At 72.6% G+C, this 23045-nt stretch overlaps 1 protein-coding gene across 1 annotated transcript in view; it reads right to left on the bottom strand.

Annotated features, from left to right (window-relative positions):
• usp21 (ubiquitin specific peptidase 21) overlaps positions 1–23045 on the bottom strand; it is a 183782-nt gene that overhangs the window by 46206 nt on the left and 114531 nt on the right. Inside the window, exon 9 of the mRNA XM_072500511.1 lies at positions 20996–21074. Coding sequence (XP_072356612.1) covers positions 20996–21074 — 79 coding nt within the window. The remainder of the gene's footprint in view (positions 1–20995; positions 21075–23045) is intronic.

Genomic DNA, 23045 nt, shown 5'->3' with positions numbered 1-23045 from the left:
GGAGACGAAGCCGAGCCGGGGAGACAGAGCCGAGCCGGGGAGACAGAGTGGGGCGAGCCGGGGAGACAGAGTGGGGCGAGCCGGGGAGACAGAGTGGGGCGAGCCGGGGAGACAGAGTGGGGCGAGCCGGGGAGACGAAGCCGAGCCGGGGAGACAGAGTGGGGCGAGCCGGGGAGACGAAGCCGAGCCGGGGAGACAGAGTGGGGAGAGCCGGGGAGACAGAGCCGGGGAGACAGAGTGGGGCGAGCCGGGGAGACGAAGCCGAGCCGGGGAGACAGAGTGGGGCGAGCCGGGGAGACGAAGCCGAGCCGGGGAGACAGAGCCGAGCCGGGGAGACAGAGTGGGGCGAGCCGGGGAGACGAAGCCGAGCCGGGGAGACAGAGTGGAGCGAGCCGGGGAGACGAAGCCGAGCCGGGGAGACAGAGTGGGGAGAGCCGGGGAGACAGAGTGGAGCGAGCCGGGGAGACGAAGCCGAGCCGGGGAGACAGAGTGGGGCGAGCCGGGGAGACAGAGTGGGGCGAGCTGGGGAGACGAAGCCGAGCCGGGGAGACAGAGTGGGGCGAGCCGGGGAGACAGAGCCGGGGAGACAGAGTGGGGCGAGCCGGGGAGACGAAGCCGAGCCGGGGAGACAGAGTGGGGCGAGCCGGGGAGACGAAGCCGAGCCGGGGAGACAGAGTGGGGCGAGCCGGGGAGACGAAGCCAAGCCGGGGAGACAGAGTGGGGCGAGCCGGGGAGACAGAGTGGGGCGAGCCGGGGAGACGAAGCCGAGCCGGGGAGACGAAGCCGAGCCGGGGAGACAGAGCCGAGCCGGGGAGACAGAGCCGAGCCGGGGAGACAGAGTGGGGCGAGCCGGGGAGACGAAGCCGAGCCGGGGAGACGAAGCCGAGCCGGGGAGACAGAGTGGAGCGAGCCGGGGAGACGAAGCCGAGCCGGGGAGACAGAGTGTGGCGAGCCGGGGAGACAGAGTGGGGCGAGCCGGGGAGACAGAGCCGGGGAGACAGAGTGGGGCGAGCCGGGGAGACGAAGCCGAGCCGGGGAGACAGAGTGGGGCGAGCCGGGGAGACGAAGCCGAGCCGGGGAGACAGAGCCGAGCCGGGGAGACAGAGCCGGGGAGACAGAGTGGGGCGAGCCGGGGAGACGAAGCCGAGCCGGGGAGACAGAGTGGGGAGAGCCGGGGAGACAGAGTGGAGCGAGCCGGGGAGACGAAGCCGAGCCGGGGAGATAGAGTGGGGCGAGACGGGGAGACGAAGCCGAGCCGGGGAGACAGAGTGGGGCGAGCCGGGGAGACGAAGCCGAGCCGGGGAGACAGAGTGGGGCAAGCTGGGGAGACAGAGCCGGGGAGACAGAGTGGGGCGAGCCGGGGAGACAGAGCCGGGGAGACAGAGTGGGGCGAGCCGGGGAGACAGAGTGGGGCGAGCCGGGGAGACAGAGTGGGGCGAGACGGGGAGACAGAGTGGGGCGAGCCGGGGAGACGAAGCCGAGCCGGGGAGACAGAGTGGGGCGAGCCGGGGAGACAGAGTGGGGTGAGCCGGGGAGACAGAGTGGGGCGAGCCGGGGAGACGGAGCGGTGCGAGCCGGCGAGACCGAGCGGTGCGAGCCGGGGAGACGGAGCGGTGCGAGCCGGGGAGACCGAGCGGTGCGAGCCGGAGCCGAGCCGGGGAGACGGAGCGGTGCGAGCCGGGGAGACGGAGCGGTGCGAGCCGGGGAGACGGAGCGGTGCGAGGCGGGGAGACGGAGCGGTGCGAGCCGGGGAGACGGAGCGGTGCGAGCCGGGCAGACGGAGCGGTGCGAGCCGGGGAGACGGAGCGGTGCGAGCCGGGGAGACGGAGCGGTGCGAGCCGGAGCCGAGCCGGGGAGACGGAGCGGTGCGAGCCGGGGAGACAGAGCGGTGCGAGCCGGGGAGACAGAGCGGTGCGAGCCGGGGAGACGGAGCGGTGCGAGCCGGGGAGACGGAGCGGTGCGAGCCGGGGAGACGGAGCGGTGCGAGCCGGGGAGACGGAGCGGTGCGAGCCGGGGAGACGGGGCGGTGCGAGCCGGGGAGACAGAGCTGTGCGAGCCGGGGAGACGGAGCGGTGCGAGCCGGGGAGACGGAGCGGTGCGAGCCGGAGCCGAGCCGGGGAGACGGAGCGGTGCGAGCCGGGGAGACGGAGCGGTGCGAGCCGGGGAGACGGAGCGGTGCGAGCCGGAGCCGAGCCGGGGAGACGGAGCGGTGCGAGCCGGGGAGACAGAGCGGTGCGAGCCGGAGCGGTGCGAGCCGGGGAGACGGAGCGGTGCGAGCCGGGGAGACGGAGCGGTGCGAGCCGGAGCCGAGCCGGGGAGACGGAGCGGTGCGAGCCGGGGAGACAGAGCGGTGCGAGCCGGGGAGACGGAGCGGTGCGAGCCGGGGAGACGGAGCGGTGCGAGCCGGGGAGACGGAGCGGTGCGAGCCGGGGAGACGGAGCGGTGCGAGCCGGAGCGGTGCGAGCCGGGGAGACGGGACGGTGCGAGCCGGGGAGACAGAGCGGTGCGAGCCGGGGAGACGGAGCGGTGCGAGCCGGGGAGACAGAGCGGTGCGAGGCGGGGAGACGGAGCGGTGCGAGCCGGGGAGACGGAGCGGTGCGAGGCGGGGAGAAGGAGCGATGCGAGGCGGGGAGAAGGAGCGGTGCGAGGCGGGGAGACGGAGCGGTGCGAGCCGGGGAGACGGAGCGGTGCGAGCCGGGGAGACGGAGCGGTGCGAGCCGGGGAGACGGAGCGGTGCGAGCCGGGGAGACGGAGCGGTGCGAGCCGGGAAGACGGAGCGGTGCGAGCCGGGGAGACAGGGCGGTGCGAGCCGGGGAGACGGAGCGCTGCGAGGCGGGGAGACAGAGTGGTGCGAGCCGGGGAGACGAAGCCGTGCCGGGGAGACGAAGCCGAGCCGGGGAGACAGAGCCGAGCCGGGGAGACAGAGCCGAGCCGGGGAGACAGAGTGGTGCGAGCCGGGGAGACGAAGCCGAGCCTGGGAGACAGAGTGGGGCGAGCTGGGGAGACGAAGCCGAGCCGGGGAGACAGAGTGGTGCGAGCCGGGGAGACGAAGCCGAGCCGGGGAGACAGAGCCGAGCCGGGGAGACAGAGTGGGGCGAACCGGGGAGACAGAGCCGAGCCGGGGAGACGAAGCCGAGCCGGGGAGACAGAGCCGAGCCGGGGAGACAGAGTGGTGCGAGCCGGGGAGACGAAGCCGAGCCTGGGGGACAGAGTGGGGCGAGCTGGGGAGACGAAGCCGAGCCGGGGAGACAGAGTGGTGCGAGCCGGGGAGACGAAGCCGAGCCGGGGAGACAGAGCGGTGCGAGCCGGGGAGACGAAGACGAGCCGGGGAGACAGAGTGGGGCGAGCCGGGGAGACGAAGCCGAGCCGGGGAGACAGAGTGGGGCGAGCTGGGGAGACGAAGCCGAGCTGGGGAGACAGAGTGGTGCGAGCAGGGGAGACGAAGCCGAGCCGGGGAGACAGAGCGGTGCGAGCCGGGGAGACGAAGCCGAGCCGGGGAGACAGAGTGGGGCGAGCCGGGGAGACGAAGCCGAGCCGGGGAGACAGAGTGGGGCGAGCCGGGGAGACGAAGCCGAGCCGGGGAGACAGAGCGGTGCGAGCCGGGGAGACAGAGTGGGGCGAGCCGGGGAGACGAAGCCGAGCCGGGGAGACAGAGTGGGGCGAGCCGGGGAGACGAAGCCGAGCCGGGGAGACAGAGTGGGGCGAGCCGGGGAGACAGAGTGGGGCGAGCCGGGGAGACGAAGCCGAGCCGGGGAGACAGAGTGGGGCGAGCCGGGGAGACAGAGCGGTGCGAGCCGGGGAGACGAAGCCGAGCCGGGGAGACGAAGCCGAGCCGTGGAGACAGAGTGGGGAGAGCCGGGGAGACAGAGTGGGGCGAGCCGGGGAGACGAAGCGGAGCCGGGGAGACGAAGCCGAGCCGGGGAGACAGAGTGGGGCGAGCCGGGGAGACAGAGTGGTGCGAGCCGGGGAGACGAAGCCGAGCCGGGGAGACAGAGTGGTGCGAGCCGGGGAGACGAAGCCGAGCCGGGGAGACAGAGTGGGGCGAGCCGGGGAGACAGAGCGGTGCGAGCCGGAGCGGTGCGAGCCGGGGAGACGGAGCGGTGCGAGCCGGGGAGACGGAGCGGTGCGAGCCGGAGCCGAGCCGGGGAGACGGAGCGGTGCGAGCCGGGGAGACAGAGCGGTGCGAGCCGGGGAGACGGAGCGGTGCGAGCCGGGGAGACGGAGCGGTGCGAGCCGGGGAGACGGAGCGGTGCGAGCCGGGGAGACGGAGCGGTGCGAGCCGGGGAGCCGGAGCGGTGCGAGCCGGGGAGACGGGACGGTGCGAGCCGGGGAGACAGAGCGGTGCGAGCCGGGGAGACGGAGCGGTGCGAGCCGGGGAGACAGAGCGGTGCGAGGCGGGGAGACGGAGCGGTGCGAGCCGGGGAGACGGAGCGGTGCGAGGCGGGGAGAAGGAGCGATGCGAGGCGGGGAGAAGGAGCGGTGCGAGGCGGGGAGACGGAGCGGTGCGAGCCGGGGAGACGGAGCGGTGCGAGCCGGGGAGACGGAGCGGTGCGAGCCGGGGAGACGGAGCGGTGCGAGCCGGGGAGACGGAGCGGTGCGAGCCGGGAAGACGGAGCGGTGCGAGCCGGGGAGACAGGGCGGTGCGAGCCGGGGAGACGGAGCGCTGCGAGGCGGGGAGACAGAGTGGTGCGAGCCGGGGAGACGAAGCCGTGCCGGGGAGACGAAGCCGAGCCGGGGAGACAGAGCCGAGCCGGGGAGACAGAGCCGAGCCGGGGAGACAGAGTGGTGCGAGCCGGGGAGACGAAGCCGAGCCTGGGAGACAGAGTGGGGCGAGCTGGGGAGACGAAGCCGAGCCGGGGAGACAGAGTGGTGCGAGCCGGGGAGACGAAGCCGAGCCGGGGAGACAGAGCCGAGCCGGGGAGACAGAGTGGGGCGAACCGGGGAGACAGAGCCGAGCCGGGGAGACGAAGCCGAGCCGGGGAGACAGAGCCGAGCCGGGGAGACAGAGTGGTGCGAGCCGGGGAGACGAAGCCGAGCCTGGGGGACAGAGTGGGGCGAGCTGGGGAGACGAAGCCGAGCCGGGGAGACAGAGTGGTGCGAGCCGGGGAGACGAAGCCGAGCCGGGGAGACAGAGCGGTGCGAGCCGGGGAGACGAAGACGAGCCGGGGAGACAGAGTGGGGCGAGCCGGGGAGACGAAGCCGAGCCGGGGAGACAGAGTGGGGCGAGCTGGGGAGACGAAGCCGAGCTGGGGAGACAGAGCGGTGCGAGCCGGGGAGACGAAGCCGAGCCGGGGAGACAGAGCGGTGCGAGCCGGGGAGACGAAGCCGAGCCGGGGAGACAGAGTGGGGCGAGCCGGGGAGACGAAGCCGAGCCGGGGAGACAGAGTGGGGCGAGCCGGGGAGACGAAGCCGAGCCGGGGAGACAGAGCGGTGCGAGCCGGGGAGACAGAGTGGGGCGAGCCGGGGAGACGAAGCCGAGCCGGGGAGACAGAGTGGGGCGAGCCGGGGAGACGAAGCCGAGCCGGGGAGACAGAGTGGGGCGAGCCGGGGAGACAGAGTGGGGCGAGCCGGGGAGACGAAGCCGAGCCGGGGAGACAGAGTGGGGCGAGCCGGGGAGACAGAGCGGTGCGAGCCGGGGAGACGAAGCCGAGCCGGGGAGACGAAGCCGAGCCGTGGAGACAGAGTGGGGAGAGCCGGGGAGACAGAGTGGGGCGAGCCGGGGAGACGAAGCGGAGCCGGGGAGACGAAGCCGAGCCGGGGAGACAGAGTGGGGCGAGCCGGGGAGACAGAGTGGTGCGAGCCGGGGAGACGAAGCCGAGCCGGGGAGACAGAGTGGTGCGAGCCGGGGAGACGAAGCCGAGCCGGGGAGACAGAGTGGGGCGAGCCGGGAAGACAGAGTGGTGCGAGCCGGGGAGACGAAGCCGAGCCGGGGAGACAGAGTGGGGCGAGCCGGGGAGACAGAGCGGAGCCGGGGAGACAGAGTGGGGCGAGCCGGGGAGACAGAGTGCGGCGAGCCGGGGAGACGAAGCCGAGCCGGGGAGACAGAGTGGGGCGAGCCGGGGAGACAGAGTGGGGCGAGCCGGGGAGACAGAGCGGGGCGAGCCGGGGAGACCAAGCCGAGCCGGGGAGACGAAGCGGAGCCGGGGAGACAGAGTGGGGCGAGCCGGGGAGACAGAACGGAGCCGGGGAGACAGAGTGGGGCGAGCCGGGGAGACAGAGCGGAGCCGGGGAGACAGAGTGGGGCGAGCCGGGGAGACAGAGTGGGGCGAGCCGGGGAGACAGAGTGGGGCGAGCCGGGGAGACCAAGCCGAGCCGGGGAGACGAAGCCGAGCCGGGGAGACGAAGCCGAGCCAGGGAGACAGAGCGGGGCGAGCCGGGGAGACAGAGTGGGGCGAGCCGGGGAGACGAAGCCGAGCCGGTGAGACAGAGTGGGGCGAGCCGGGGAGACAGAGCCGAGCCGGGGAGACGGAGCCGAACCGGGGAGACGGAGCCGAGCCGGGGAGACGGAGCCGAGCCGAGGAGACAGAGTGGGGCGAGCCGGGGAGACAGAGTGGGGCGAGCCGGGGAGACAGAGTGGGGCGAGCCGGGGAGACAGAGTGGCGCGAGCCGGGGAGACAGAGTGGCGCGAGCCGGGGAGACGAAGCCGAGCCGGGGAGACAGAGTGGGGCGAGCCGGGGAGACGAAGCCGAGCCGGGGAGACGGAGCCGAGCCGGGGAGACAGAGTGGGGCGAGCCGGGGAGACAGAGTGGGGCGAGCCGGGGAGACGAAGCCGAGCCGGGGAGACGGAGCCGAGCCGGGGAGACAGAGTGGGGCGAGCCGGGGAGACAGAGCGGGGCGAGCCGGGGAGACGGAGCCGAGCCGGGGAGACGGAGCCGAACCGGGGAGACGGAGCCGAGCCGGGGAGACGGAGCCGAGCCGAGGAGACAGAGTGGGGCGAGCCGGGGAGACAGAGTGGGGCGAGCCGGGGAGACAGAGTGGGGCGAGCCGGGGAGACAGAGTGGGGCGAGCCGGGGAGACAGAGTGGCGCGAGCCGGGGAGACGAAGCCGAGCCGGGGAGACAGAGTGGGGCGAGCCGGGGAGACGAAGCCGAGCCGGGGAGACGGAGCCGAGCCGGGGAGACAGAGTGGGGCGAGCCGGGGAGACGAAGCCGAGCCGGGGAGACGGAGCCGAGCCGGGGAGACAGAGTGGGGCGAGCCGGGGAGACAGAGCGGGGCGAGCCGGGGAGACGGAGCCGAGCCGGGGAGACAGAGTGGGGCGAGCCGGGGAGACGGAGCCGAGCCGGGGAGACAGAGTGGGGCGAGCCGGGGAGACAGAGCGGAGCCGGGGAGACAGAGTGGGGCGAGCCGGGGAGACAGAGCGGAGCCGGGGAGACAGAGCGGAGCCGGGGAGACAGAGTGGGGCGAGCCGGGGAGACAGAGCGGAGCCGGGGAGACAGAGTGGGGCGAGCCGGGGAGACAGAGCGGAGCCGGGGAGACAGAGCGGAGCCGGGGAGACAGAGTGGGGCGAGCCGGGGAGACGGAGCTGTGCGAGCCAGGGAGACGGAGCCGAGCCGGGGAGACGGAGCCGAGCCGGGGAGACGGAGCGGTGCGAGCCGGGGAGACGGAGCGGTGCGAGCCGGCGAGACGGAGCGGTGCGAGCCGGAGCCGAGCCGGGGAGACGGAGCGGTGCGAGCCGGGGAGACGGAGCGGTGCGAGCCGGGGAGACGGAGCGGTGCGAGCCGGGGAGACGGAGCGGTGCGAGCCGGGGAGACAGAGCGGTGCGAGGCGGGGAGACGGAGCGGTGCGAGCCGGGGAGACGGAGCGGTGCGAGCCGGAGCCGAGCCGGGGAGACGGAGCGGTGCGAGCCGGGGAGACAGAGCGGTGCGAGCCGGGGAGACGGAGCGGTGCGAGCCGGGGAGACGGAGCGGTGCGAGCCGGGGAGACGGAGCGGTGCGAGCCGGGGAGACGGAGCGGTGCGAGCCGGGGAGACGGAGCGGTGCGAGCCGGGGAGACGGAGCGGTGCGAGCCGGGGAGACGGAGCGGTGCGAGCCGGGGAGACGGAGCGGTGCGAGCCGGGGAGACGGAGCGGTGCGAGCCGGGGAGACGGGGCGGTGCGAGCCGGGGAGACAGAGCGGTGCGAGCCGGAGCCGAGCTGGGGAGACGGAGCGGTGCGAGCCGGGGAGACGGAGCGGTGCGAGCCGGGGAGACGGAGCGGTGCGAGCCGGGGAGACGGAGCGGTGCGAGCCGGAGCCGAGCCGGGGAGACGGAGCGGTGCGAGCCGGGGAGACAGAGCGGTGCGAGCCGGGGAGACGGAGCGGTGCGAGCCGGGGAGACGGAGCGGTGCGAGCCGGGGAGACGGAGCGGTGCGAGCCGGAGCCGAGCCGGGGAGACGGAGCGGTGCGAGCCGGGGAGACGGAGCGGTGCGAGCCGGGGAGACGGAGCGGTGCGAGCAGGGAAGACGGAGCGGTGCGAGCCGGGGAGACGAAGCCGAGCCGGGGAGACAGAGTGGGGCGAGCCGGGGAGACGAAGCCGAGCCGGGGAGACAGAGCGGTGCGAGCCGGGGAGACAGAGTGGGGCGAGCCGGGGAGACGAAGCCGAGCCGGGGAGACAGAGTGGGGCGAGCCGGGGAGACGAAGCCGAGCCGGGGAGACAGAGTGGGGCGAGCCGGGGAGACAGAGTGGGGCGAGCCGGGGAGACGAAGCCGAGCCGGGGAGACAGAGTGGGGCGAGCCGGGGAGACGAAGCCGAGCCGGGGAGACAGAGTGGGGCGAGCCGGGGAGACGAAGCGGAGCCGGGGAGACGAAGCCGAGCCGGGGAGACAGAGTGGGGCGAGCCGGGGAGACAGAGTGGTGCGAGCCGGGGAGACGAAGCCGAGCCGGGGAGACAGAGTGGGGCGAGCCGGGGAGACGAAGCCGAGCCGGGGAGACAGAGTGGGGCGAGCCGGGGAGACAGAGCGGAGCCGGGGAGACAGAGTGGGGCGAGCCGGGGAGACAGAGTGGGGCGAGCCGGGGAGACAGAGCCGAGCCGGGGAGACGGAGCCGGGGAGACAGAGTGGGGCGAGCCGAGGAGACAGAGTGGGGCGAGCCGGGGAGACCAAGCCGAGCCGGGGAGACGAAGCCGAGCCGGGGAGACGAAGCGGAGCCGGGGAGACGAAGCCGAGCCAGGGAGACGAAGCCGAGCCAGGGAGACAGAGCGGGGCGAGCCGGGGAGACGAAGCCGAGCCGGTGAGACAGAGTGGGGCGAGCCGGGGAGACAGAGCCGAGCCGGGGAGACGGAGCCGAACCGGGGAGACGGAGCCGAGCCGGGGAGACGGAGCCGAGCCGAGGAGACAGAGTGGGGCGAGCCGGGGAGACAGAGTGGGGCGAGCCGGGGAGACAGAGTGGGGCGAGCCGGGGAGACGAAGCCGAGCCGGGGAGACAGAGTGGGGCGAGCCGGGGAGACGAAGCCGAGCCGGGGAGACGGAGCCGAGCCGGGGAGACAGAGTGGGGCGAGCCGGGGTGACGAAGCCGAGCCGGGGAGACGGAGCCGAGCCGGGGAGACAGAGTGGGGCGAGCCGGGGAGACAGAGCGGGGCGAGCCGGGGAGACGGAGCCGAGCCGGGGAGACGGAGCCGAACCGGGGAGACGGAGCCGAGCCGGGGAGACGGAGCCGAGCCGAGGAGACAGAGTGGGGCGAGCCGGGGAGACAGAGTGGGGCGAGCCGGGGAGACAGAGTGGGGCGAGCCGGGGAGACGAAGCCGAGCCGGGGAGACAGAGTGGGGCGAGCCGGGGAGACGAAGCCGAGCCGGGGAGACGGAGCCGAGCCGGGGAGACAGAGTGGGGCGAGCCGGGGTGACGAAGCCGAGCCGGGGAGACGGAGCCGAGCCGGGGAGACAGAGTGGGGCGAGCCGGGGAGACAGAGCGGGGCGAGCCGGGGAGACGGAGCCGAGCCGGGGAGACGGAGCCGAACCGGGGAGACGGAGCCGAGCCGGGGAGACGGAGCCGAGCCGGGGAGACGGAGCCGAGCCGAGGAGACAGAGTGGGGCGAGCCGGGGAGACAGAGTGGGGCGAGCCGGGGAGACAGAGTGGGGCGAGCCGGGGAGACAGAGTGGGGCGAGCCGGGGAGACAGAGTGGCGCGAGCCGGGGAGACGAAGCCGAGCCGGGGAGACAGAGTGGGGCGAGCCGGGGAGACGGAGCGGTGCGAGCCGGGGAGACGGAGCGGTGCGAGCCGGGGAGACGGAGCGGTGCGAGCCGGGGAGACGGAGCGGTGCGAGCCGGGGAGACGGAGCGGTGCGAGCCGGGGAGACGGAGCGGTGCGAGCCGGGGAGACGGGGCGGTGCGAGCCGGGGAGACAGAGCGGTGCGAGCCGGAGCCGAGCTGGGGAGACGGAGCGGTGCGAGCCGGGGAGACGGAGCGGTGCGAGCCGGGGAGACGGAGCGGTGCGAGCCGGGGAGACGGAGCGGTGCGAGCCGGAGCCGAGCCGGGGAGACGGAGCGGTGCGAGCCGGGGAGACAGAGCGGTGCGAGCCGGGGAGACGGAGCGGTGCGAGCCGGGGAGACGGAGCGGTGCGAGCCGGGGAGACGGAGCGGTGCGAGCCGGAGCCGAGCCGGGGAGACGGAGCGGTGCGAGCCGGGGAGACGGAGCGGTGCGAGCCGGGGAGACGGAGCGGTGCGAGCAGGGAAGACGGAGCGGTGCGAGCCGGGGAGACGAAGCCGAGCCGGGGAGACAGAGTGGGGCGAGCCGGGGAGACGAAGCCGAGCCGGGGAGACAGAGCGGTGCGAGCCGGGGAGACAGAGTGGGGCGAGCCGGGGAGACGAAGCCGAGCCGGGGAGACAGAGTGGGGCGAGCCGGGGAGACAGAGTGGGGCGAGCCGGGGAGACGAAGCCGAGCCGGGGAGACAGAGTGGGGCGAGCCGGGGAGACGAAGCCGAGCCGGGGAGACAGAGTGGGGCGAGCCGGGGAGACGAAGCGGAGCCGGGGAGACGAAGCCGAGCCGGGGAGACAGAGTGGGGCGAGCCGGGGAGACAGAGTGGTGCGAGCCGGGGAGACGAAGCCGAGCCGGGGAGACAGAGTGGGGCGAGCCGGGGAGACGAAGCCGAGCCGGGGAGACAGAGTGGGGCGAGCCGGGGAGACAGAGCGGAGCCGGGGAGACAGAGTGGGGCGAGCCGGGGAGACAGAGCGGAGCCGGGGAGACAGAGTGGGGCGAGCCGGGGAGACAGAGTGGGGCGAGCCGGGGAGACAGAGCCGAGCCGGGGAGACGGAGCCGGGGAGACAGAGTGGGGCGAGCCGAGGAGACAGAGTGGGGCGAGCCGGGGAGACAGAGTGGGGCGAGCCGGGGAGACAGAGTGGGGCGAGCCGGGGAGACAGAGCCGAGCCGGGGAGACGGAGCCGGGGAGACAGAGTGGGGCGAGCCGAGGAGACAGAGTGGGGCGAGCCGGGGAGACCAAGCCGAGCCGGGGAGACGAAGCCGAGCCGGGGAGACGAAGCGGAGCCGGGGAGACGAAGCCGAGCCAGGGAGACCAAGCCGAGCCGGGGAGACGAAGCCGAGCCAGGGAGACAGAGCGGGGCGAGCCGGGGAGACGAAGCCGAGCCAGGGAGACAGAGTGGGGCGAGCCGGGGAGACGAAGCCGAGCCGGTGAGACAGAGTGGGGCGAGCCGGGGAGACAGAGCCGAGCCGGGGAGACGGAGCCGAACCGGGGAGACGGAGCCGAGCCGGGGAGACGGAGCCGAGCCGAGGAGACAGAGTGGGGCGAGCCGGGGGGGGAAAGTGGGGCGAGCCGGGGAGACAGAGTGGGGCGAGCCGGGGAGACAGAGTGGCGCGAGCCGGGGAGACAGAGTGGCGCGAGCCGGGGAGACGAAGCCGAGCCGGGGAGACAGAGTGGGGCGAGCCGGGGAGACGAAGCCGAGCCGGGGAGACGGAGCCGAGCCGGGGAGACAGAGTGGGGCGAGCCGGGGTGACGAAGCCGAGCCGGGGAGACGGAGCCGAGCCGGGGAGACAGAGTGGGGCGAGCCGGGGAGACAGAGCGGGGCGAGCCGGGGAGACGGAGCCGAGCCGGGGAGACGGAGCCGAACCGGGGAGACGGAGCCGAGCCGGGGAGACGGAGCCGAGCCGAGGAGACAGAGTGGGGCGAGCCGGGGAGACAGAGTGGGGCGAGCCGGGGAGACAGAGTGGGGCGAGCCGGGGAGACAGAGTGGGGCGAGCCGGGGAGACAGAGTGGGGCGAGCCGGGGAGACAGAGTGGCGCGAGCCGGGGAGACGAAGCCGAGCCGGGGAGACAGAGTGGGGCGAGCCGGGGAGACGAAGCCGAGCCGGGGAGACGGAGCCGAGCCGGGGAGACGGAGCCGAGCCGGGGAGACAGAGTGGGGCGAGCCGGGGAGACGAAGCCGAGCCGGGGAGACGGAGCCGAGCCGGGGAGACAGAGTGGGGCGAGCCGGGGAGACAGAGCGGGGCGAGCCGGGGAGACAGAGCGGGGCGAGCCGGGGAGACGGAGTGGGGCGAGCCGGGGAGACAGAGTGGGGCGAGCCGGGGAGACGGAGCCGAGCCGGGGAGACAGAGTGGGGCGAGCCGGGGAGACAGAGTGGGGCGAGCCGGGGAGACAGAGCGGAGCCGGGGAGACAGAGTGGGGCGAGCCGGGGAGACAGAGCGGAGCCGGGGAGACAGAGCGGAGCCGGGGAGACAGAGTGGGGCGAGCCGGGGAGACGGAGCTGTGCGAGCCAGGGAGACGGAGCCGAGCCGGGGAGACGGAGCCGAGCCGGGGAGACGGAGCGGTGCGAGCCGGGGAGACGGAGCGGTGCGAGCCGGCGAGACGGAGCGGTGCGAGCCGGAGCCGAGCCGGGGAGACGGAGCGGTGCGAGCCGGGGAGACGGAGCGGTGCGAGCCGGGGAGACGGAGCGGTGCGAGCCGGGGAGACGGAGCGGTGCGAGCCGGGGAGACAGAGCGGTGCGAGGCGGGGAGACGGAGCGGTGCGAGCCGGGGAGACGGAGCGGTGCGAGCCGGAGCCGAGCCGGGGAGACGGAGCGGTGCGAGCCGGGGAGACAGAGCGGTGCGAGCCGGGGAGACGGAGCGGTGCGAGCCGGGGAGACGGAGCGGTGCGAGCCGGGGAGACGGAGCGGTGCGAGCCGGGGAGACGGAGCGGTGCGAGCCGGGGAGACGGAGCGGTGCGAGCCGGGGAGACGGAGCGGTGCGAGCCGGGGAGACGGAGCGGTGCGAGCCGGGGAGACGGGGCGGTGCGAGCCGGGGAGACAGAGCGGTGCGAGCCGGAGCCGAGCTGGGGAGACGGAGCGGTGCGAGCCGGGGAGACGGAGCGGTGCGAGCCGGGGAGACGGAGCGGTGCGAGCCGGGGAGACGGAGCGGTGCGAGCCGGAGCCGAGCCGGGGAGACGGAGCGGTGCGAGCCGGGGAGACAGAGCGGTGCGAGCCGGGGAGACGGAGCGGTGCGAGCCGGGGAGACGGAGCGGTGCGAGCCGGGGAGACGGAGCGGTGCGAGCCGGAGCCGAGCCGGGGAGACGGAGCGGTGCGAGCCGGGGAGACGGAGCGGTGCGAGCCGGGGAGACGGAGCGGTGCGAGCCGGGAAGACGGAGCGGTGCGAGCCGGGGAGACGAAGCCGAGCCGGGGAGACAGAGTGGGGCGAGCCGGGGAGACGAAGCCGAGCCGGGGAGACAGAGTGGGGCGAGCCGGGGAGACGAAGCCGAGCCGGGGAGACAGAGCGGTGCGAGCCGGGGAGACAGAGTGGGGCGAGCCGGGGAGACGAAGCCGAGCCGGGGAGACAGAGTGGGGCGAGCCGGGGAGACGAAGCGGAGCCGGGGAGACGAAGCCGAGCCGGGGAGACAGAGTGGGGCGAGCCGGGGAGACAGAGTGGTGCGAGCCGGGGAGACGAAGCCGAGCCGGGGAGACAGAGTGGGGCGAGCCGGGGAGACGAAGCCGAGCCGGGGAGACAGAGTGGGGCGAGCCGGGGAGACAGAGCGGAGCCGGGGAGACAGAGTGGGGCGAGCCGGGGAGACAGAGCGGAGCCGGGGAGACAGAGTGGGGCGAGCCGGGGAGACAGAGTGGGGCGAGCCGGGGAGACAGAGCCGAGCCGGGGAGACGGAGCCGGGGAGACAGAGTGGGGCGAGCCGAGGAGACAGAGTGGGGCGAGCCGGGGAGACAGAGTGGGGCGAGCCGGGGAGACAGAGTGGGGCGAGCCGGGGAGACAGAGCCGAGCCGGGGAGACGGAGCCGGGGAGACAGAGTGGGGCGAGCCGAGGAGACAGAGTGGGGCGAGCCGGGGAGACAGAGTGGGGCGAGCCGGGGAGACAGAGTGGGGCGAGCCGGGGAGACGAAGCCGAGCCGGGGAGACAGAGTGGGGCGAGCCGGGGAGACGAAGCCGAGCCGGGGAGACAGAGTGGGGCGAGCCGGGGAGACAGAGCCGGGGAGACAGAGTGGGGCGAGCCGGGGAGACGAAGCCGAGCCGGGGAGACAGAGTGGGGCGAGCCGGGGAGACGAAGCCGAGCCGGGGAGACAGAGTGGGGCAAGCCGGGGAGACGAAGCCAAGCCGGGGAGACAGAGTGGGGCGAGCCGGGGAGACGAAGCCGAGCTGGGGAGACAGAGTGGGGCGAGCCGGGGAGACAGAGTGGGGCGAGCCGGGGAGACAGAGCGGAGCCGGGGAGACAGAGTGAGGCGAGCTGGGGAGACAGAGTGGGGCGAGCCGGGGAGACAGAGCGGAGCCGGGGAGACAGAGTGGGGCGAGCCGGGGAGACAGAGCGGAGCCGGGGAGACAGAGTGGGGCGAGCCGGGGAGACGAAGCCGAGCCGGGGAGACGAAGCCGAGCCGGGGAGACAGAGTGGGGCGAGCCGGGGAGACAGAGCGGGGCGAGCCGGGGAGACAGAGTGGCGCGAGCCGGGGAGACGAAGCCGAGCCGGGGAGACAGAGTGGGGCGAGCCGGGAGACGAAGCCGAGCCGGGGAGACAGAGCCGAGCCGGGGAGACAGAGTGGGGCGAGCCGGGGAGACAGAGTGGGGCGAGCCGGGGAGACGAAGCCGAGCCGGGGAGACAGAGTGGGGAGAGCCGGGGAGACGAAGCCGAGCCGGGGAGACAGAGTGGGGCGAGCCGGGGAGACAGAGCGGAGCCGGGGAGACGAAGCCGAGCCGGGGAGACAGAGTGGGGCGAGCCGGGGAGACGAAGCCGAGCCGGGGAGACAGAGTGGGGAGAGCCGGGGAGACAGAGCCGGGGAGACAGAGTGGTGCGAGCCGGGGAGACGAAGCCGAGCCTGGGAGACAGAGTGGGGCGAGCCGGGGAGACGAAGCCGAGCCGGGGAGACAGAGTGGGGCGAGCCGGGGAGACGAAGCCGAGCCGGGGAGACAGAGTGGGGCGAGCCGGGGAGACAGAGCGGAGCCGGGGAGACGAAGCCGAGCCGGGGAGACAGAGTGGGGAGAGCCGGGGAGACAGAGCCGGGGAGACAGAGTGGGGCAAGCCGGGGAGACAGAGCCGGGGAGACAGAGTGGGGCAAGCCGGGGAGACGAAGCCGAGCCGGGGAGACAGAGTGGGGCGAGCCGGGGAGACGAAGCCGAGCCGGGGAGACAGAGTGGGGCGAGCCGGGGAGACGAAGCCGAGCCGGGGAGACAGAGTGGGGCGAGCCGGGGAGACAGAGTGGGGCGAGCCGGGGAGACAGAGCTGGGGAGACAGAGTGGGGCGAGCCGGGGAGACAGAGCCGAGCCGGGGAGACAGAGTGGGGCGAGACGGGGAGACAGAGCCGGGGAGACAGAGTGGGGCGAGCCGGGGAGACAGAGTGGGGTGAGCCGGGGAGACAGAGTGGGGCGAGCCGGGGAGACAGAGTGGGGCGAGCCGAGGAGACAGAGTGGGGCGAGCCGGGGAGACGAAGCCGAGCCGGGGAGACAGAGTGGGGCGAGCCGGGGAGACAGAGCGGAGCCGGGGAGACGAAGCCGAGCCGGGGAGACGGAGCGGTGCGAGCCGGGGAGACGGGGCGGTGCGAGCCGGGGAGACAGAGCGGTGCGAGCCGGAGCCGAGCTGGGGAGACGGAGCGGTGCGAGCCGGGGAGACGGAGCGGTGCGAGCCGGGGAGACGGAGCGGTGCGAGCCGGGGAGACGGAGCGGTGCGAGCCGGAGCCGAGCCGGGGAGACGGAGCGGTGCGAGCCGGGGAGACAGAGCGGTGCGAGCCGGGGAGACGGAGCGGTGCGAGCCGGGGAGACGGAGCGGTGCGAGCCGGAGCCGAGCTGGGGAGACGGAGCGGTGCGAGCCGGGGAGACGGGGCGGTGCGAGCCGGGGAGACAGAGCGGTGCGAGCCGGAGCCGAGCTGGGGAGACGGAGCGGTGCGAGCCGGGGAGACGGAGCGGTGCGAGCCGGGGAGACGGAGCGGTGCGAGCCGGGGAGACGGAGCGGTGCGAGCCGGAGCCGAGCCGGGGAGACGGAGCGGTGCGAGCCGGGGAGACAGAGCGGTGCGAGCCGGGGAGACGGAGCGGTGCGAGCCGGGGAGACGGAGCGGTGCGAGCCGGGGAGACGGAGCGGTGCGAGCCGGAGCCGAGCCGGGGAGACGGAGCGGTGCGAGCCGGGGAGACGGAGCGGTGCGAGCCGGGGAGACGGAGCGGTGCGAGCCGGGAAGACGGAGCGGTGCGAGCCGGGGAGACGAAGCCGAGCCGGGGAGACAGAGTGGGGCGAGCCGGGGAGACGAAGCCGAGCCGGGGAGACAGAGTGGGGCGAGCCGGGGAGACGAAGCCGAGCCGGGGAGACAGAGCGGTGCGAGCCGGGGAGACAGAGTGGGGCGAGCCGGGGAGACGAAGCCGAGCCGGGGAGACAGAGTGGGGCGAGCCGGGGAGACGAAGCGGAGCCGGGGAGACGAAGCCGAGCCGGGGAGACAGAGTGGGGCGAGCCGGGGAGACAGAGTGGTGCGAGCCGGGGAGACGAAGCCGAGCCGGGGAGACAGAGTGGGGCGAGCCGGGGAGACGAAGCCGAGCCGGGGAGACAGAGTGGGGCGAGCCGGGGAGACAGAGCGGAGCCGGGGAGACAGAGTGGGGCGAGCCGGGGAGACAGAGCGGAGCCGGGGAGACAGAGTGGGGCGAGCCGGGGAGACAGAGTGGGGCGAGCCGGGGAGACAGAGCCGAGCCGGGGAGACGGAGCCGGGGAGACAGAGTGGGGCGAGCCGAGGAGACAGAGTGGGGCGAGCCGGGGAGACAGAGTGGGGCGAGCCGGGGAGACAGAGTGGGGCGAGCCGGGGAGACAGAGCCGAGCCGGGGAGACGGAGCCGGGGAGACAGAGTGGGGCGAGCCGAGGAGACAGAGTGGGGCGAGCCGGGGAGACAGAGTGGGGCGAGCCGGGGAGACAGAGTGGGGCGAGCCGGGGAGACGAAGCCGAGCCGGGGAGACAGAGTGGGGCGAGCCGGGGAGACGAAGCCGAGCCGGGGAGACAGAGTGGGGCGAGCCGGGGAGACAGAGCCGGGGAGACAGAGTGGGGCAAGCCGGGGAGACGAAGCCAAGCCGGGGAGACAGAGTGGGGCGAGCCGGGGAGACGAAGCCGAGCTGGGGAGACAGAGTGGGGCGAGCCGGGGAGACAGAGTGGGGCGAGCCGGGGAGACAGAGCGGAGCCGGGGAGACAGAGTGAGGCGAGCTGGGGAGACAGAGTGGGGCGAGCCGGGGAGACAGAGCGGAGCCGGGGAGACAGAGTGGGGCGAGCCGGGGAGACAGAGCGGAGCCGGGGAGACAGAGTGGGGCGAGCCGGGGAGACGAAGCCGAGCCGGGGAGACGAAGCCGAGCCGGGGAGACAGAGTGGGGCGAGCCGGGGAGACAGAGCGGGGCGAGCCGGGGAGACAGAGTGGCGCGAGCCGGGGAGACGAAGCCGAGCCGGGGAGACAGAGTGGGGCGAGCCGGGGAGACGAAGCCGAGCCGGGGAGACAGAGCCGAGCCGGGGAGACAGAGTGGGGCGAGCCGGGGAGACAGAGTGGGGCGAGCCGGGGAGACGAAGCCGAGCCGGGGAGACAGAGTGGCAAGAGCCGGGGAGACGAAGCCGAGCCGGGGAGACAGAGTGGGGCGAGCCGGGGAGACAGAGCCGAGCCGGGGAGACAGAGTGGGGCGAGCCGGGGAGACAGAGCGGAGCCGGGGAGACGAAGCCGAGCCGGGGAGACAGAGTGGGGCGAGCCGGGGAGACAGAGCGGAGCCGGGGAGACGAAGCCGAGCCGGGGAGACAGAGTGGGGCGAGCCGGGGAGACGAAGCCGAGCCGGGGAGACAGAGTGGGGAGAGCCGGGGAGACAGAGCCGGGGAGACGGAGCGGTGCGAGGCGGGGAGACAGAGTGGGGCGAGCCGGGGAGACGAAGCCGAGCCTGGGAGACAGAGTGGGGCGAGCCGGGGAGACGAAGCCGAGCCGGGGAGACAGAGTGGGGCGAGCCGGGGAGACGAAGCCGAGCCGGGGAGACAGAGTGGGGCGAGCCGGGGAGACAGAGCGGAGCCGGGGAGACGAAGCCGAGCCGGGGAGACAGAGTGGGGAGAGCCGGGGAGACAGAGCCGGGGAGACAGAGTGGGGCAAGCCGGGGAGACAGAGCCGGGGAGACAGAGTGGGGCAAGCCGGGGAGACGAAGCCGAGCCGGGGAGACAGAGTGGGGCGAGCCGGGGAGACGAAGCCGAGCCGGGGAGACAGAGTGGGGCGAGCCGGGGAGACGAAGCCGAGCCGGGGAGACAGAGTGGGGCGAGCCGGGGAGACAGAGTGGGGCGAGCCGGGGAGACAGAGCTGGGGAGACAGAGTGGGGCGAGCCGGGGAGACAGAGTGGGGCGAGACGGGGAGACAGAGCCGGGGAGACAGAGTGGGGCGAGCCGGGGAGACAGAGTGGGGTGAGCCGGGGAGACAGAGTGGGGCGAGCCGGGGAGACAGAGTGGGGCGAGCCGAGGAGACAGAGTGGGGCGAGCCGGGGAGACGAAGCCGAGCCGGGGAGACAGAGTGGGGCGAGCCGGGGAGACAGAGCGGAGCCGGGGAGACGAAGCCGAGCCGGGGAGACAGAGTGGGGAGAGCCGGGGAGACAGAGCCGGGGAGACAGAGTGGGGCAAGCCGGGGAGACAGAGCCGGGGAGACAGAGTGGGGCAAGCCGGGGAGACGAAGCCGAGCCGGGGAGACAGAGTGGGGCGAGCCGGGGAGACGAAGCCGAGCCGGGGAGACAGAGTGGGGCGAGCCGGGGAGACAGAGTGGGGCGAGCCGGGGAGACAGAGTGGGGCGAGCCGGGGAGACAGAGCTGGGGAGACAGAGTGGGGCGAGCCGGGGAGACAGAGTGGGGCGAGCCGGGGAGACAGAGTGGGGTGAGCCGGGGAGACAGAGTGGGGCGAGCCGGGGAGACAGAGTGGGGCGAGCCGAGGAGACAGAGTGGGGCGAGCCGGGGAGACGAAGCCGAGCCGGGGAGACAGAGTGGGGCGAGCCGGGGAGACCAAGCCGAGCCGAGGAGACAGAGTGGGGCGAGCCGGGGAGACAGAGTGGGGCGAGCCGGGGAGACAGAGTGGGGCGAGCCGGGGAGACAGAGTGGGGCGAGCCGGGGAGACGAAGCCGAGCCGGGGAGACGGAGCCGAGCCGGGGAGACCAAGCCGAGCCGGGGAGACAGAGTGGCGCGAGCCGGGGAGACGAAGCCGAGCCGGGGAGACAGAGTGGGGCGAGCCGGGGAGACGAAGCCGAGCCGGGGAGACGGAGCCGAGCCGGGGAGACAGAGCGGTGCGAGCCGGGGAGACGGAGCCGAGTCGAGGAGACGGAGCCGAGTCGAGGAGACGGAGCCGAGCCGGGGAGACGGAGCCGAGCCGGGGAGACAGAGCGGTGCGAGCCGGGGAGACGAACCGAGCCGGGGAGACAGAGTGGGGCGAGCCGGGGAGACGAAGCCGAGCCGGGGAGACAGAGTGGGGCGAGCCGGGGAGACGAAGCCGAGCCGGGGAGACGAAGCCGAGCCGGGGAGACGGAGCCGAGTCGAGGAGACGGAGCCGAGCCGGGGAGACGGAGCCGAGTCGAGGAGACAGAGCCGAGCCGGGGAGACAGAGTGGGGCGAGCCGGGGAGACGAAGCCGAGCCGGGGAGACGAAGCCGAGCCGGGGAGACAGAGTGGGGCGAGCCGGGGAGACGAAGCCGAGCCGGGGAGACAGAGTGGGGCGAGCCGGGGAGACGAAGCCGAGCCGGGGAGACAGAGTGGGGCGAGCCGGGGAGACAGAGTGGGGCGAGCCGGGGAGACGGAGCCGAGCCGGGGAGACAGAGTGGGGCGAGCCGGGGAGACGGAGCCGAGCCGGGGAGACAGAGCGGAGCCGGGGAGACAGAGTGGGGCGAGCAGGGGAGACAGAGTGGGGCGAGCCGGGGAGACGAAGCCGAGCCGGGGAGACGGAGCCGAGCCGGGGAGACAGAGTGGGGCGAGCCGGGGAGACAGAGCCGAGCCGGGGAGAGCGGAGAGTAAGAAAAGGGGAGACAGAGTGGGGCGAGCCGGGGAGACGAAGCCGAGCCGGGGAGACAGAGTGGGGCGAGACGGGGAGACGAAGCCGAGCCGGGGAGACGGAGCCGAGCCGGGGAGACAGAGTGGGGCGAGCCGGGGAGACAGAGTGGGGCGAGCCGGGGAGACGAAGCCGAGCCGGGGAGACAGAGTGGGGCGAGCCGGGGAGACAGAGCCGGGGAGACAGAGTGGGGCGAGCCGGGGAGACAGAGCGGTGCGAGCCGGGGAGACAGAGTGCGGCGAGCCGGGGAGACGAAGCCGAGCCGGGGAGACAGAGTGGGGCGAGCCGGGGAGACAGAGTGGGGCGAGCCGGGGAGACAGAGTGGGGAGAGCCGGGGAGACCAAGCCGAGCCGGGGAGACAGAGTGGGGAGAGCCGGGGAGACCAAGCCGAGCCGGGGAGACAGAGTGGGGCGAGCCGGGGAGACAGAGCCGAGCCGGGGAGAGCGGAGAGTAAGAAAAGGGGAGAGAGAAGGAGACGCGGAGATAGAGAGATGGATGAGAATAGAGAAGATCCGGTGGAGATAGCAAGAGAGAGACAGAGAAATGAGAAGGAGGGAGATGGAGAGATGAGCAAGAGACAGAGGTTGATACACCACAGGATCTGTCTGCAAAGGATACGGAGAACGAGAAACTTGGGGAATCTCTGGATTGTCAGTTTCTTGGTGCTTCTCTTCTTCTGGTTACACCCCTCACACATCTAGAGAGAGAAGTTAGAGGACACATCAACACCCTCTGACAGTGCAGCACTCCCTCAGTACTGACCCTCTGACAGTGCAGCGCTCCCTCAGCACTGACCCTCTGACAGTGCAGCACTCCCTCAGTACTGACCCTCTGACAGTGCAGCATTCCCTCAGTACTGACCCTCTGACAGTGCAGCACTCCCTCAGTACTGACCCTGTGACAGTGCAGCTCTCCCTCAGTACTGACCCTCTGACAGTGCAGCACTCCCCCAGTACTGACCCTCTGACAGTGCAGCATTCCCTCAGCACTGACCCTCTGACAGTGCAGCACTCCCTCAGTACTGACCCTCTGACAGTGCAGCACTCCCTCAGTACTGACCCTCTGACAGTGCAGCACTCCCTCAGTACTGACTCTCTGACAGTGCAGCACTCCCTCAGTACTGACTCTCTGACAGTGCAGCACTCCCTCAGTACTGACCCTCTGACAGTGCAGCACTCCCTCAGCACTGACCCTCTGACAGTACAGCGCTCCCTCAGTACTGACGCTGTGACAGTGCAGCATTCCCTCAGTACAGACCCTCTGACAGTGCAGCACTCCCTCAGTACTGACCCTGTGACAGTGCAGCGCTCCCTCAGTACTGACCCTCTGACAGTGCAGCACTCCCTCAGTACTGACGCTGTGACAGTGCAGCATTCCCTCAGTACAGACCCTCTGACAGTGCAGCACTCCCTCAGTACTGACCCTCTGACAGTGCAGCGCTCCCTCAGTACTGACCCTCTGACAGTGCAGCACTCCCTCAGTACTGACCCTCTGACAGTGCAGCACTCCCTCAGTACTGACTCTCTGACAGTGCAGCACTCCCTCAGTACTGACTCTCTGACAGTGCAGCACTCCCTCAGTACTGACCCTCTGACAGTGCAGCACTCCCTCAGCACTGACCCTCTGACAGTACAGCGCTCCCTCAGTACTGATCCTCTGACAGTGCAGCACTCCCTCAGTACTGACCCTCTGACAGTGCAGCACTCCCTCAGTACTGACGCTGTGACAGTGCAGCATTCCCTCAGTACAGACCCTCTGACAGTGCAGCACTCCCTCAGTACTGACCCTGTGACAGTGCAGCTCTCCCTCAGTACTGACCCTCTGACAGTGCAGCACTCCCCCAGTACTGACCCTGTGACAGTGCAGCGCTCCCTCAGTACTGACCCTCTGACAGTGCAGCACTCCCTCAGTACTGACCCTCTGACAGTGCAGCACTCCCTCAGTACTGACCCTCTGACAGTGCAGCACTCCCTCAGTACTGACTCTCTGACAGTGCAGCACTCCCTCAGTACTGACTCTCTGACAGTGCAGCACTCCCTCAGTACTGACCCTCTGACAGTGCAGCACTCCCTCAGCACTGACCCTCTGACAGTACAGCGCTCCCTCAGTACTGACGCTGTGACAGTGCAGCATTCCCTCAGTACAGACCCTCTGACAGTGCAGCACTCCCTCAGTACTGACCCTGTGACAGTGCAGCGCTCCCTCAGTACTGACCCTCTGACAGTGCAGCACTCCCTCAGTACTGACGCTGTGACAGTGCAGCATTCCCTCAGTACAGACCCTCTGACAGTGCAGCACTCCCTCAGTACTGACCCTCTGACAGTGCAGCGCTCCCTCAGTACTGACCCTCTGACAGTGCAGCACTCCCTCAGTACTGACCCTCTGACAGTGCAGCACTCCCTCAGTACTGACTCTCTGACAGTGCAGCACTCCCTCAGTACTGACTCTCTGACAGTGCAGCACTCCCTCAGTACTGACCCTCTGACAGTGCAGCACTCCCTCAGCACTGACCCTCTGACAGTACAGCGCTCCCTCAGTACTGATCCTCTGACAGTGCAGCACTCCCTCAGTACTGACCCTCTGACAGTGCAGCACTCCCTCAGTACTGACGCTGTGACAGTGCAGCATTCCCTCAGTACAGACCCTCTGACAGTGCAGCACTCCCTCA

The sequence above is a fragment of the Scyliorhinus torazame genome, chromosome 4, assembly GCF_047496885.1.
Source record: "Scyliorhinus torazame isolate Kashiwa2021f chromosome 4, sScyTor2.1, whole genome shotgun sequence".
Lineage (NCBI taxonomy): Eukaryota > Metazoa > Chordata > Chondrichthyes > Carcharhiniformes > Scyliorhinidae > Scyliorhinus > Scyliorhinus torazame.
Note: the sequence above shows the minus strand (reverse complement) of the source record. Positions and strands in the feature narration are given on the sequence as shown.